Source organism: Brienomyrus brachyistius, chromosome 3 (genome assembly GCF_023856365.1).
Source record: "Brienomyrus brachyistius isolate T26 chromosome 3, BBRACH_0.4, whole genome shotgun sequence".
NCBI lineage: Eukaryota > Metazoa > Chordata > Actinopteri > Osteoglossiformes > Mormyridae > Brienomyrus > Brienomyrus brachyistius.
In genome coordinates this window covers 220,014-232,401 of record NC_064535.1, presented here as the reverse complement: position 1 = coordinate 232,401, position 12,388 = coordinate 220,014, and the positions used below count along the sequence as shown (strand labels likewise).

Genomic DNA, 12,388 nt, shown 5'->3' with positions numbered 1-12,388 from the left:
ATAATACTTTCCTTTTTACTGACAGGTGGGAGTGGGTGGGGTTCTTTGGGGAGTGGGCGGGGTTCTTTGGGGAGTGGGTGGGGTTCTTAGGGGAGTGGGCGGGGCTCAGAGCTGTATGTGCCATAATGACCCCCCTACACTTACACTTACCTACATGCGCTGAAGACCGGTGTGACGCAATGCAGTTTTAATCAGTGCGGTGGCTCATCCTGCCATGTCACACAGACCTCGCTGAGGGGTGGGGTCACACCTCCCCTGCCCACCAGGGGGGAATGTTATCTAGCACAATCAAACCAGGAAGCTCCCTGCACACACCCTGATAAAGCATACCCCTTGCTTACATCAAGCACATTATTAGGGACACAAGGGCAGGGAGTGGCTTTTACTGTCAGTAAGACACATTTCCCGTGTCTAATGATGCAGCCTTACAGCGACAATTGTAATGTCAGGTGGCTCCTTAGTGATTACAGCCCCGCATGGAGTTTGTATATTCTCCTCGTGTTCACACACCTTTCCTTCCAGTCCCCGATGACATGTAGTTGGATGAACTGGTGTCTATTAGTTACCCATGTGTGAGTGTGTGTGTGTGTGTGTGTGTGTGGATTAGGTTTATATTACATTGTGAGGATTTGCATAATGTAGCATTTGACACAATAGATCACAAAATACTCCTGATTAACCTGGACACTTGGGTGGGCCTCACTAGAAATGTCTTCACCTGGTTTAGGGCAGGCTTAGAGGGCAGAGGTTATGCTGAAACTGGCAGGCATAAATCGAAGTAGACAGCTATTAACCATGAAGTTCCATAAGGATCTACCCTAGGGCCCTTCTTCATCTACCTTTATATGCTTTCTTCAGGCTACATTCTGCAAAATAATAATGTGGGTTACCATAGTTATGCCGATGACACACAGATTTACGTGGCTCTGTCACCCAATGATTTTGGCACCATAAATTCCTTGAGCAAGTTCATTTCTGGATGCAGCACAATTTCCTCCAGCTCAACAAAGAGAAAACTGAGGTGATTGTTTTACCACCTTTGGAATATCATACACTGGCTTTCAGTTGCCATTAGAATCCACTTCAAAGTGCTGCTGCTTGTTTCTAAGTCACTCTGTGATCTCGACTCAGTTTACATCACAGACTATCTAACTGAAAATAAACCTAACAGGCCACTAGTATCATTAGGAGCTGGTCAGCTAATAGTGCCACGAATGAAAAGTTAGCAGCTAAATTACCTCCAGCTACTGTGCCATTCATAACTAAAACAGACTCCCCAAGGAGGTTAGAAACACACCAAAAACAAAAGACTCACATCATTTTTGTTCCATTGTGCCTTTGATTAACACTGTAAGGATGTTGTTGCTTTTTGTTCTACTTTTATTTTAGTGACATCTATTTGTAATTTAGGTGTTCAGGAGGGAGGAGAATTCCTCAGCTCACAGGTGTGGTGGTTTATCGGGTTCATCGGGCTCCTCCAAGTCACTGTCACTGAGCAGATCTATCAGCAGGTTATCCACGACCCAATGAGGTGTGTGGCCCGGGGCTGGTTGCAGGGCAAGCGTGCAAGTGGAGATGCAGAGCCGCTAGGAGTCCAGTCATTCTGTCATTACTTGAGGAATGAATAACTCGTTGAATTTTCTGAACATATCGTGGAAATAAACAAGATCGCGAGGGATCAAAATGGGAGGAGTGGAGCAAGGAAGGACACAGGCAACACAAGGGTTCAAAGTCACTGACCGGATTGGGACTGACGAGACAAACATGGACTTAGATGCAAAAACAAACAAACAGTCTTCCAGCGTGGCTCATCAGGGCCACATGAGGGAGGAGACAGGAGGGTCAGACATGCAGGATGTGACAAACGACAGTCATGCATAAAGCAAGCACATTTTATTGCTTGTGTTCTTTATTTATTCTTATAATTTTATTGGCATTGAATTTTTTATCTTTTCAATGTAAATAAATAATCAGGTTTCATCACCATTCCCATTTACATCAGTCAATTTGGCATGTTCATAGGAGAAGCTGAGAAAATTGTAAAATGTCCCGAAATTTACAAAACAGCCTAACTGGCTGTAAGGAAATATAGAAACATGGGATCCACAACCCAAGAAAAGCAGCTATTTAAAAACATTTTAAAACAACAATCTTAGTTATCATTCGAAGCAGGCTTTCCAGTGATGAGCTGGACTTCACCAGAACCTTGTCCAGAGTGATGAGGGGCTACAGGAAGTTCTGCAAAAGAGAATGGGAAATTTACAGAACGTTTCATGGAACAGCAAACATCCATGTGAGGTCAAACTTAATATATCCAAGTCAGAGCTCATTGACCGTGAGAGCCTTTCAAGGATATGCAGTTGGTAAATGGGTGGCTTGTTTGGTTTATTTCATTCATACTTTTCATTTAAATACTTACAGTGGCCAGTCTATTAGGAACAACTGATTATTAACGCAAACAGTGTGCTCCTCCAGCTGACGGTTGGGAGCTTCAGTCACTGAACAGCTAAGGCAACAAACCTGAGTGAATTTGGACGAAATGCGATTGTTGACTCCAGATGTGGAGGTGCAACATGTGAACATGTCAGAAACAGCCGCCCTCCTGAGATTTTCACACACTACAGTGCTTAGAGGAAGGTGTGATAGAATAAAACAATGCAGTCTGTGGCATTTTGATGTCTGAAACCATCTTGTTATTGAGAGAGGTCAGAGGAGAATCACCAGACTCATTATAGCCAACAGGAAGACCACGAGTTCAAGAGTAACAGCTCATTATGATAGTGCCATGCAGAAAGGCATCTTTGATGCACAACTTGACAACCCTTTGAAGTGGCTTCTGAATGAGGTATTGAGATGGGTTACCTAATCATGGGCCCACTTAGTGTGTCCTGTAAACCTTTAGTTTCACAATGATGAAGCACAGATGCTGAGCAGTGAAAATGTGCTGGAGTCCTGTACCTTCTCAAAGCTGGTGTCCTGCATGCTCTTTTTGAAAGCCCTCCGCTCTTTGGATGCTGTTTCATTGTAAGCCATGTAGTGCATCAGTGTCCCAATTCTGAGGGAGAAACTCACCGTCACGAGAGCAGAGAGTGCAGATATAGCAACACTATTATTTATTGACACTTTGCATGACATCCCTGACCACACTTACATATAGAAATATAGTCCTTTATAATTCCATACTGCTATGCTATACTGTAGCATGCTACACTACACTATACTATACAATACATGCTACACTACACTGAACTACTTCTGGTTGAATTACCTGTGCCAGAGCATCGCCAAGAACTGTATCACTATCAAGGAGACGAAGCCGAAGAGAAACATTAACCCAATTGGGTCGATGTACATATACTGGTCACGGACAATAAACCCAGTGGAGTTGATTCTTGGGAGCTTTATGCAGACAACTGAGCCAATTTCCTGCAGGAAGAAGGTGGCGGCCAGCCACAGAGCGTTGCAGAAGAAGTAAACAAAGGTCACCTGGGAAGGAAGAAAGGAAAGAGATCCACTCATTTCTTTAACGGGGAGCCAGTGAACAACTTGTGTTCCAGAAAGATCTATCACACTTCTGAATAAGGACGTAGGAACCAGTGGGTATAGGCGGACATATACCCCCCAATATTTAATTTGGCTACATTGCCCCCCCCCCCATTAAAAAAACCTTTATATATAATTTTTAAGTTGTGTCTCCCCCAATATCAAACTCTCTCCTACGCCTTTCCTTCTCAGAACGATATTTAAATCCAGAAGGTCCTTTCTTAAAGTTGTAATTGTTTTTGGTCATTTTCATGAAACAAATTTTAAAAATTTAACCAAGAAAATTTCACCACAACATAAAGAAGCAGAAGCTTCTGGAGCAAGACCTTATTCCGCAGATCCTTCAGGTCTGTGCTGATTTTCTTCTGCTTCCCTTTATCCTCATCAAGAGGCTTCAGGTATCGCTCCTGGAGGTCTCTCCAAAACTCTGCTTCTTCCTGTATATGACATAATGAAAGGCAAAACATACTTAAAGGAGTGTTTATACCCATTTAACAAGCAGGATTACTCTCTGATGAGCCAACAGCAAGGCCAGGGTAGTGCTTCAAAACACCTCGTCAAGGATGTCCTCCTTCAGGCTAATGTCATATGACTTCTCTTTCAGTTGTGAAATCCAACCTGCAAACAACATTTAAAGTGTAACCTTTACTGACATGCACACTCAGTGGCCACTTCATTAGGTACACCGTATGAGTGTTGCTTATACCAAGAGCTTGCTCCTATATGCAGTAAGTTTACAGTGCTGAGTTTTTACAGAGGTTGGGTTAGCACTCTGTGTAAGCTGTATAGTGTTACTTACACATTTCTGAGGAATCTTTCTCCCTAGAAGGGATAAAGGAAGGAAAAAGAGGGTGAGTGATTCGCCCTCCAGCTTCTCCAGGGTCTCTCAGCATGTCCTGTGTTGTGTCCCATCCGCAAACTGATGTATACAAAGACCTTCCGTTTCAGACGGCAGTCAGGTATCAATTTGAATGTGTCTTAAATACAAATTCAAGGACCACCCCCAAAATGACAAGAGACATGTAGAACCAGGAGTGCTCTGGCCATCTATACCTGTTGTCAAACAACTGTTGCTCCTTCTCATCCAACTGAGTCATCATCGGGGTCGGAACATCTCCAGGAATTACGACCACCTTCACGTCCTCGTCCACCTGGAAGCGGATATTCCAGCAGCAGCACCTGCAGCTTCTCTTGTACTTCACCACTGGGGTGCTGGCGGGCGTAGGCTTGGCGGCACTGGCTGTCTCCCGTGTTCCCCAGGATACATTGTTCAAGTTCACCATGGAGTAGATGGGAAGCAGGACATAGCCACTCGGGATGCAGATGAAGTAGAGGAGCCCGTAAATGATCAGAGGGAACTCCTGGGGGTGCAGCACTGCGGTGGTGAAGTAAATGACCGTGATCCCAATGAGGAAGAGGCCACTGGGGGTCATGAAGGTCGAGTTTATGACCAGATTCCCTAGATGGGTCCAAAAAGATGTCAGCAGGTGGCCAAAATCTCCTCATGCTACTGTTATGAAAGTAGAGGCTATATCCATTCCCTCCTGCAATCAATAATATTTATCAAATTTAATCTATATTAAGGAAGAAATTAATCACTGATCTTTCTGGATATTGTAAATTACAAATAAAATGAATCTGATTTTCAACAGATTAATCTACTTTAAATATCGATACCATAATTTCCTCTCTCTTTATAAAGATCATACAAGCGTCCCTGTGCCGATGTCTGAAACTGCAGGCCTTCGATTACCTATGACCTATTCGTTACCTATGATGGACAAAATGGCCGCCGTCACGAGGAACGCATATCCGATGCTCATAAGGGCTGCGATGGTGATCTGGGTGTCAGCTTTCAGCTTGTAGCACAGGATCAGGTAAATGGCTGCTGGCAAAATTGCCAGCAAGAGGCCAACGTTCACGTTAATGTTGAAGACAAATGTGAAACAACCTGCAACAGTCAGATATGCAAATGAAAGCATAACAATGGACATGCAAACCTGATACCAACTAGCATGCAGTAAAGCAACTTTGATTTCTTCCCTTAAAGTGTGGACAACTCTCACCTGCCATCATCAGGCAGACAGTAGCTGGGCCAAGAATAGAAGCTGCCGTGTTGATGATCTGATAGAGAATGTACGGTTTGGATATCGATTTGTTTTTCTGCACTGTTACAGACGCTGTGTTCAAGAGATCTAGCGTATTAGCCAGCGTGGAGGGTCCCCAGCGCCGCCTTTGGTTGTAGAACTCCTTAAACTCCTGTGGAGCACTGGTGTATGAATCTGAGGCAGCATTGTACTCCACCCTCCAGCCCTGCTGGAGCAGCAGTGTGCACAGCCAGCGGTCCTCTCCTGTGCAGGTGGGTAGATAGAAGTTACCAGGAGCTCACTCAAAGCTGATCAAGAATGAAGATACTTTATTCTTCCCTGCGGGAAAATGTTCTTTTTCCCTGTCCCACCTTGCTATCCATGAGACACATAGAAATAAATACAGGTGAAGGCAGAGGGGGTGGCCACAGAATGCTAATCTGCATATAATGCTGAGTCTTAACCTCCATTGGATGCTAACCTACAGAGTGCTAACAATCACAAAATGCTAACCTGCATAGGATGCTTAGGGTAACCAGATAATCCATGTCAGGGAGGACACATTGAGCTAAGACAGGATTTTTAAAATACCATTTTAATTAAAAGAACCTGGATCTCAGTCAAGCACCAAGTTCTTGCTGTGTGCTGATTGGTCAGTTACCTATAATCATGTATATGCCACTAATGTTAATGTGTAGCAGCTGGATGTATTTTTCAATCAAAGTAGTCAAAACACAAGAATAAGTGAGCTATTTAGCCAAGCACAGGTGCCTTTCAGTTTTAAAGTAGTTTGTAAAACCTAGAGTAGGTTGAAGTGTCCTAAAGTGACATGGATTATCTGGTCAGCCTAAGGATGCTAACTCACACATAGTGCTAACCCTCACATAATGCTGATCCACACAGAATTCTAACCTACACAGAATGCTAACCCACACAGAATGCTAACCCACACAGAATGCTAACCTACACAGAATGCTAACCTACACAGAATGCTAACCTACACAGAATGCTAACCCACACAGAATGCTAACCCACACATAATGCTAACCCACACAGAATGCTAACCCAGCCATGGTGCCCCATCAAGCAGATGGATGTGGGGGGTGGGGGTGAGTATTTTTATATTTACAATTGTAGCAACCTGGCAGCATGCCATGGACCGTACCCTGGTCGTATTGCAGGTAGTGGATGGCCTCTGTGGGCTTGGTGGTGTACATCTTCATGACGTTGTCGTCCATGAGCGCCTCGGCACGGAACAGGCTGAAGCAGCCGGGACTGCACAGCACGCAGCCAAACACGTGCTCTGCCGACTTCTGCAGCCAGTGGCCCACCGCGTATTCGAACTTCTGGTACCAGACCATGGGGCCTGTGCGATGCAGACATGGCCCGTCACCATGCTTGGTGTGATGAACACTTACGCCTGAAACTCCCTCCCTGGCATGGGTACGTGTTAACGCGCTCTGGCCTCTTCAGCCATCAATAATCCTCGCTGCCATCACAGCCCTGCAAACCCATCCCATGCACGGTCTCTTCAGCAGAAAGATGCACTTTTAGTTGCCTGATAGTTCAGGATTGTTCTCTAATCGTGGGGAACACCCCCACCAGCTCACGGGACGTCACAGTGCATATAAAGGCATAGTGCCTATTTGGACACAATGAAATTCAGATGAGACAGGGCATGCGGACAGACTTAGGTTCAGGGCGAGGGATTGGATTCTAGTGCCCCCTACCTACACCTGTTGGATGGATCCTTCCACAGACCGCACCAACTTCAGGATACAATGTCATCCGGTCGACCAACAGCATGACTGCTGATGGCTGGAAGTCAGTATCGCCATCTAGTGCCAAAATGCATGTGTTCTGCTTTTCTTTCTGGGAATGACAGAAGTACATATTAAAATTCCATATGTAACTGTGAAGGAAATAACTTCAGATGTCCTTTCATGTTTCTTACCGCCCAGCTCTTCTCCAGGGTGCTCTTGTTTTCTCCATTCTGATACCTTTGGCAATACTTCCTGTTGAGTTTCCAGCCAAGCAAATAGTACAGATACATGACCTGGAAAAGAGGTCCACCTTCAGCAATGCCCTGAGACGGACTGTGACTGTGGTTTTAGTGGACAGACCTCATTGCCATTCGTAAGCAGTGCTCCCACAGGCCAGAGAGCACTTGCTGACTTGTTGTCACTCAAGGTTTTATTTTCCTAATTTATATTTAGTTTGATGTTTTGAAGTGGAACATTATATGTTTCATATTAGTTTACTTATTTCCTAGGCTTTGAGTTATGTTACACATCATATTTTAGCACCGGTGGGGTGATTGTTATACAAGCACTGATTGGGTGCTGCCTTAACAGCCTATTTGCTAATTGCGTCGGTTTGTCTTAATAAACAGCTGTTCACACTGGTGGAAGGCCTAGTGCCAAAATGTCTGTGTTACACTCATAGTGGGTCACTAATACTGAAGAACATAAGCTACCCAAGTTCACACCATATTACTCTTTATGTTTGTCTCATCTTGAAACACCTCTGAATGAACTTGTCAAAAGCCGTAGAGAAAGCAGATGCACGGCATCCCGTTGGTCCCACAGAACTATCTGTCATCATGAAGAATGTCCCATAAAGGATGCTGCAGGACATCCACGACAAGGCTGCACTTCTTCCGCAGACCTACCTGAGACCACCGTTTCCGGTGACGGATGAGCTGCTTGTCTTTCAGGTGAGCGGTCAAAATGTTGCCATGTGGAAGTGTGTAGCGGATCCGGCCTCCATAGGGCGTCTGTATGACCTTCTGTTCTGGAAGCTGAGCCATTTCCTTGAAGATGGATTGATTGTCTTCACTGAATATCCTGGTGTGTATAAATGTATAAGTGAACATCCTGTGACCTCTTTCACACAGACAGAGCTAAACTGTCATCTTCAGGGCGGGAAGCGAGCGCTTACATGTAGACCTCGTTGATGACCTCCGCCAGGGTCTCCACGTATTCGTTCACATGGCGCTCTCCACTGCCCTCCATGGTGTAGAAGGAGTCGTCGAAGAAAATGTGGAAGTCGAAACTGACGTCGTTAAAATGGTTTCTCCTTGGGCGAAATTTATCCATCCTTCAAAAGAACATGGCGCGTTCATTCTACCAACTGCATCTTAAACGAATATTTAAGATTGTCAACAACAGCATGAAAGTTTTGGTTTCCTATGATAAAAATCTAATTTATTTATATAAATATACATCGCCCACAGAAAGCCTTGGATGCTTGTTTAATTCTGTAAAATTGTTCCAAATTTATTGGTTTCATAACAAAATTCCGTCAACAAGCAATGTTTATCTGCACAAATCTTACGCACAGACATTTTCTTTTTATTAGGTGTCACAATTATTCTTGGTGACTTATTAAATTCTGTTCTTGCAATTTTGCTACTAATTCTGGTCAATGGCTCCCAAAGGGATATTAAACAGAAATGTTTGGTGTTTTATGTTATTGCAAAGGTGTTAGTAATTAAAAAGCATTCAATGAGACAGCTTGCTAATGAACTTTTAAACTCAGAACAGCTTGTTTAGAACTATAATTTGGGCTTAAAATTTTGAAATTTAAATTAATATTTTACTTAAAACTACTGGTTGTTTCTAATGTGATATATTTTTGTAAACAAATGAAGAATCTATCCAATATATCAAGCAGGAGAAGGCATGCTCACACCGGTCATTTACACAGCAGGTCTACAGGCAGGGGCGTCAGAAGCATTTTGCATGTGGGGGGGGGGGGGGGGGGGGGTCCAAAAGAATAATTATGAAATGTGAGGGGGACCATGTCTACAGGTTTGCTTACCTGAACATGGAGATGATAATCTTCATCATTTCATCATAGGTCTCGTGCCACATCGTTGCACACAACTTGATCATCACTGTTTCCTTTCTGTCACTGGAGGAGAACAGATTGATTAGCTGCTCGTTTAATTTACAGCAGAAAAGACGAAAGCTGGTCTACTTGATGAATGATACCTGGAAGCCTTTTTGGAAAGCTGGATCTTAAAACGCGTGTTGAGCAGCATCCCCTGGTCGATGAAGGCTGCCTCGTACCCTTGCCGCACAAACAGGTCCCGGGATCTTTCAATCCGGTAGACTTTGATGAAACAAGTGTAAATGGTGCACAGTACAAGTCCGATCCACCAGCAGAAGAGGGAGCCCCCTACTATGACCATACTCATTTGGTTCTGCTTCTGAAAGATATCGCGGGCACAGATTGTCCAATCCACATCCTCAAGCAGCTGGAAAAATGTGACGTTTTGACTGTTTTCCAGCTGGTAACAGTAGCTGCTGCTTGAGTTTGCACCACGGTGAACTACAAAGATTATTGGGAACGTAATCAGGACAATGGGTGAAATGAGCCACAAGGGTGCAACAAAGCCGCGGCGAACCTCATGCATTTTACAGGCTGCTACCGCAAGACCGTGGCAGAGGGCTGTGGAAATAACCTGGATGGCAAACAAGCTCAGTATGATGGGCTTGCTTTGCTCCAAGGGAGATAGGACACTCGACCAATCCTGTGCCGACAGCTTCACGTAAGCTCCAAGGACAGCAGCTGTGACGGCAATACGAACAACACTGGAAATAATGCAGATCATATTCCGGGATCTCCTGATGTCCTCTGCGATTCTTTGCAAGAACCCACCCTTAAACAGCATGCTGTAGTTCTCCCACCAGTTAAAGGAAATGCACAAAGTTCCAACTATAGCCAGTCCAATCGACAGTCCCATTTGGTTAGTTTGTAACAGGTATCCAATGATAAACAGCACATAGCCACATATCATAAAGACGACAGCCAGGAGAGATGTTACAGTGAATCTCGTTCTCTCCTTGGTGATGATGTTGCCAACCATTTGAAGCATGGCGGACAAGATGCCCACTGTGTTCAGTATGGCCACATTGGTGAGGACATCAAAGTCAGGCATAGCAATTAAGATGAGTAATGCTGTTCCAAAGGCCACCAGGAACTCTGTGAAGATCACCTGCAAAATGCACCCAATCAAAAAGAGCATCATCTGTGAGTTTCCTCTGCTGGTGTCTGCAAAAACATTTAGGCCTAATTATCCATAAAACCTATCAAAATAATCTCTAAGCATGCAAATATAACCTAGCTCTTTAATTTGAGGTTATACTCACCCACAAAAGGGTTAGCCTCTTGGGTGTCTTTGAGTCTTTAAATGTAATTTTCCACAGTGCCTTAATGAGGGTAAAAATACTCGGAGCAATGAGCGAACAGCCGAGAAAGAGCAGGGCATAGGGCTTGCTGGGGACGGCTTTTGAGTTTCTGTTCGAGGCTGTTATTAGCAGCAGAAGAGATGACTGAAAATACAGGACAAGCAGCATCTTAGCAGTCACAGTGGAATATGGCTTTTACCTTTCCCTTAACCTCCACCATGCAGTGCCTACTAATAAATTGCAGATTTTGTTGTATTTTAACAGGAGATAAAATTTACATATCTGGATGAGAAAAACTCTGTACTGTTAGAAAAAAATCACTGGTTTATACATTTGAGTGTAGGTACAATTGTCACTGGGGCTATACCCTCAAGGGTCTGCCAATTGTACCCTGGCCATAGGCTAAATCTACCTTTTAAAGTACAGAAATAGAGTTCATTGAACATTTTTGTACCATTGGGGGTACATTAATATTATTTCTACCTTGGGGTACAAAACTGTACAAAGGCTGTACCCTATTTTCTGACAATGTGGTTAAAACATCAGTGTCTAGCAGGCAATTTATATAACGAGTTACAAAAACTATACCTATGTTATACCTTGCTTAGAAAACCCAGCGCAATAACCATGAAGCTGTTGATGGTGCAGATGACGATGCGGATGAAGCTGAGACGTTTCCTGGGTTTCTGCTCATCCTGAACGATGGGAACGACCCGACAGCTATCCCAAGCCTGCCTGCCGGTCACACACTCATGCTGACTCATAGATCTCACTTTTGATCATAAATCTCAAATGACATATTTTCACCAAAATATTACCTGTCAGGTGAATTAGTTAGGTGTCGTTGCATAAATGCTCTGAATGTTTTCAGTGAGCATGTCTGTTTGTATAATACGTCTTTTATTACATTTTAAAAATAAATCTGTTAACCAGAATTTATAGCAAATTACAGATATTTTAATGAGACCACAAGAGAAACTGGTTTGCAAAATGCACAGTCAAAATGCAGCAGAGGCTAAAGTGAAGAACACATATAAATATTAATATATTTTTATTTTATATAATAGCACAGAATGAAATAGGCTACGGTGATCATTTAGAAAATGTAATACATTGTTCTATTCATGAATTATATTTTTTCTTCTTATTTCTTTATATTTATATTTGTGTAAAATATGTATTTTTAAACAGCATTATTGTCCTTAGTTGATGCTCATTACCTGCGCTCGCGCCTTCTGTCCTTCTCACTCTTGCCGTCCCTCATGGCTTCAGCTTGTCTGGGCTGCTGGAATTAGACTGATGCCTGTTATGTTCAGGCGTGGCCTTACCGTTGGGAAACACCCTAACGAAATTAACACCAGAGATGCTTCAAGAAGGGGAGTGTTTCTTTCTTTTTTTTAGTGTGATATGTATCGACGCAATTATTTGTACAATAGTATAAGAAAGATGCATGTGTGTAGGGAATCAATAGTCCCCATATACTGTGGTGTTGGCGCTTTAAATTCCCTTGCGAAGTAGCAGCCCTCAGCGTCACGCTATTTAAAGTTACTGCCGTTAAATTTT

The 12,388-nt window shown here is 43.5% G+C and overlaps 1 protein-coding gene across 1 annotated transcript; it reads right to left on the bottom strand.

Moving 5' to 3' along the window:
• Nucleotides 1-1,905: 1,905 nt before the first annotated feature.
• Nucleotides 1,906-12,092, bottom strand: LOC125738959 (chitin synthase chs-2-like). Its single transcript, XM_049008517.1, has 19 exons — nt 12,046-12,092; nt 11,425-11,560; nt 10,787-10,969; nt 9,626-10,632; nt 9,453-9,545; nt 8,571-8,729; nt 8,302-8,476; nt 7,585-7,686; nt 7,361-7,502; nt 6,796-6,996; nt 5,610-5,894; nt 5,315-5,494; nt 4,597-5,002; nt 4,343-4,365; nt 4,097-4,161; nt 3,870-3,980; nt 3,269-3,486; nt 2,959-3,055; nt 1,906-2,238 (listed from the first exon to the last, which is right to left on the bottom strand). The coding sequence occupies exons 1-19, from the start codon at nt 12,087-12,089 to the stop codon at nt 2,227-2,229; spliced, it is 3,639 nt and encodes a 1,212-aa protein (XP_048864474.1). The 5' UTR covers nt 12,090-12,092; the 3' UTR covers nt 1,906-2,226.
• Between the last annotated feature and the right edge of the window lie 296 nt (nt 12,093-12,388).

Excerpts from the sequence above, each read along its gene's own strand:
- LOC125738959 (XM_049008517.1), bottom strand. The coding sequence starts at position 12,089 with ATGAGGGACGGCAAGAGTGAGAAGGACAGAAGGCGCGAGCGCAG. Across the intron at positions 5,895-6,795 it reads CTACCTGCAATACGACCAGG|GAGAGGACCGCTGGCTGTGC; the intron begins GTACGGTCCATG and ends CCACCTGCACAG. Across the intron at positions 3,487-3,869 it reads TGAAGGATCTGCGGAATAAG|GTGACCTTTGTTTACTTCTT; the intron begins GTCTTGCTCCAG and ends CTTCCTTCCCAG.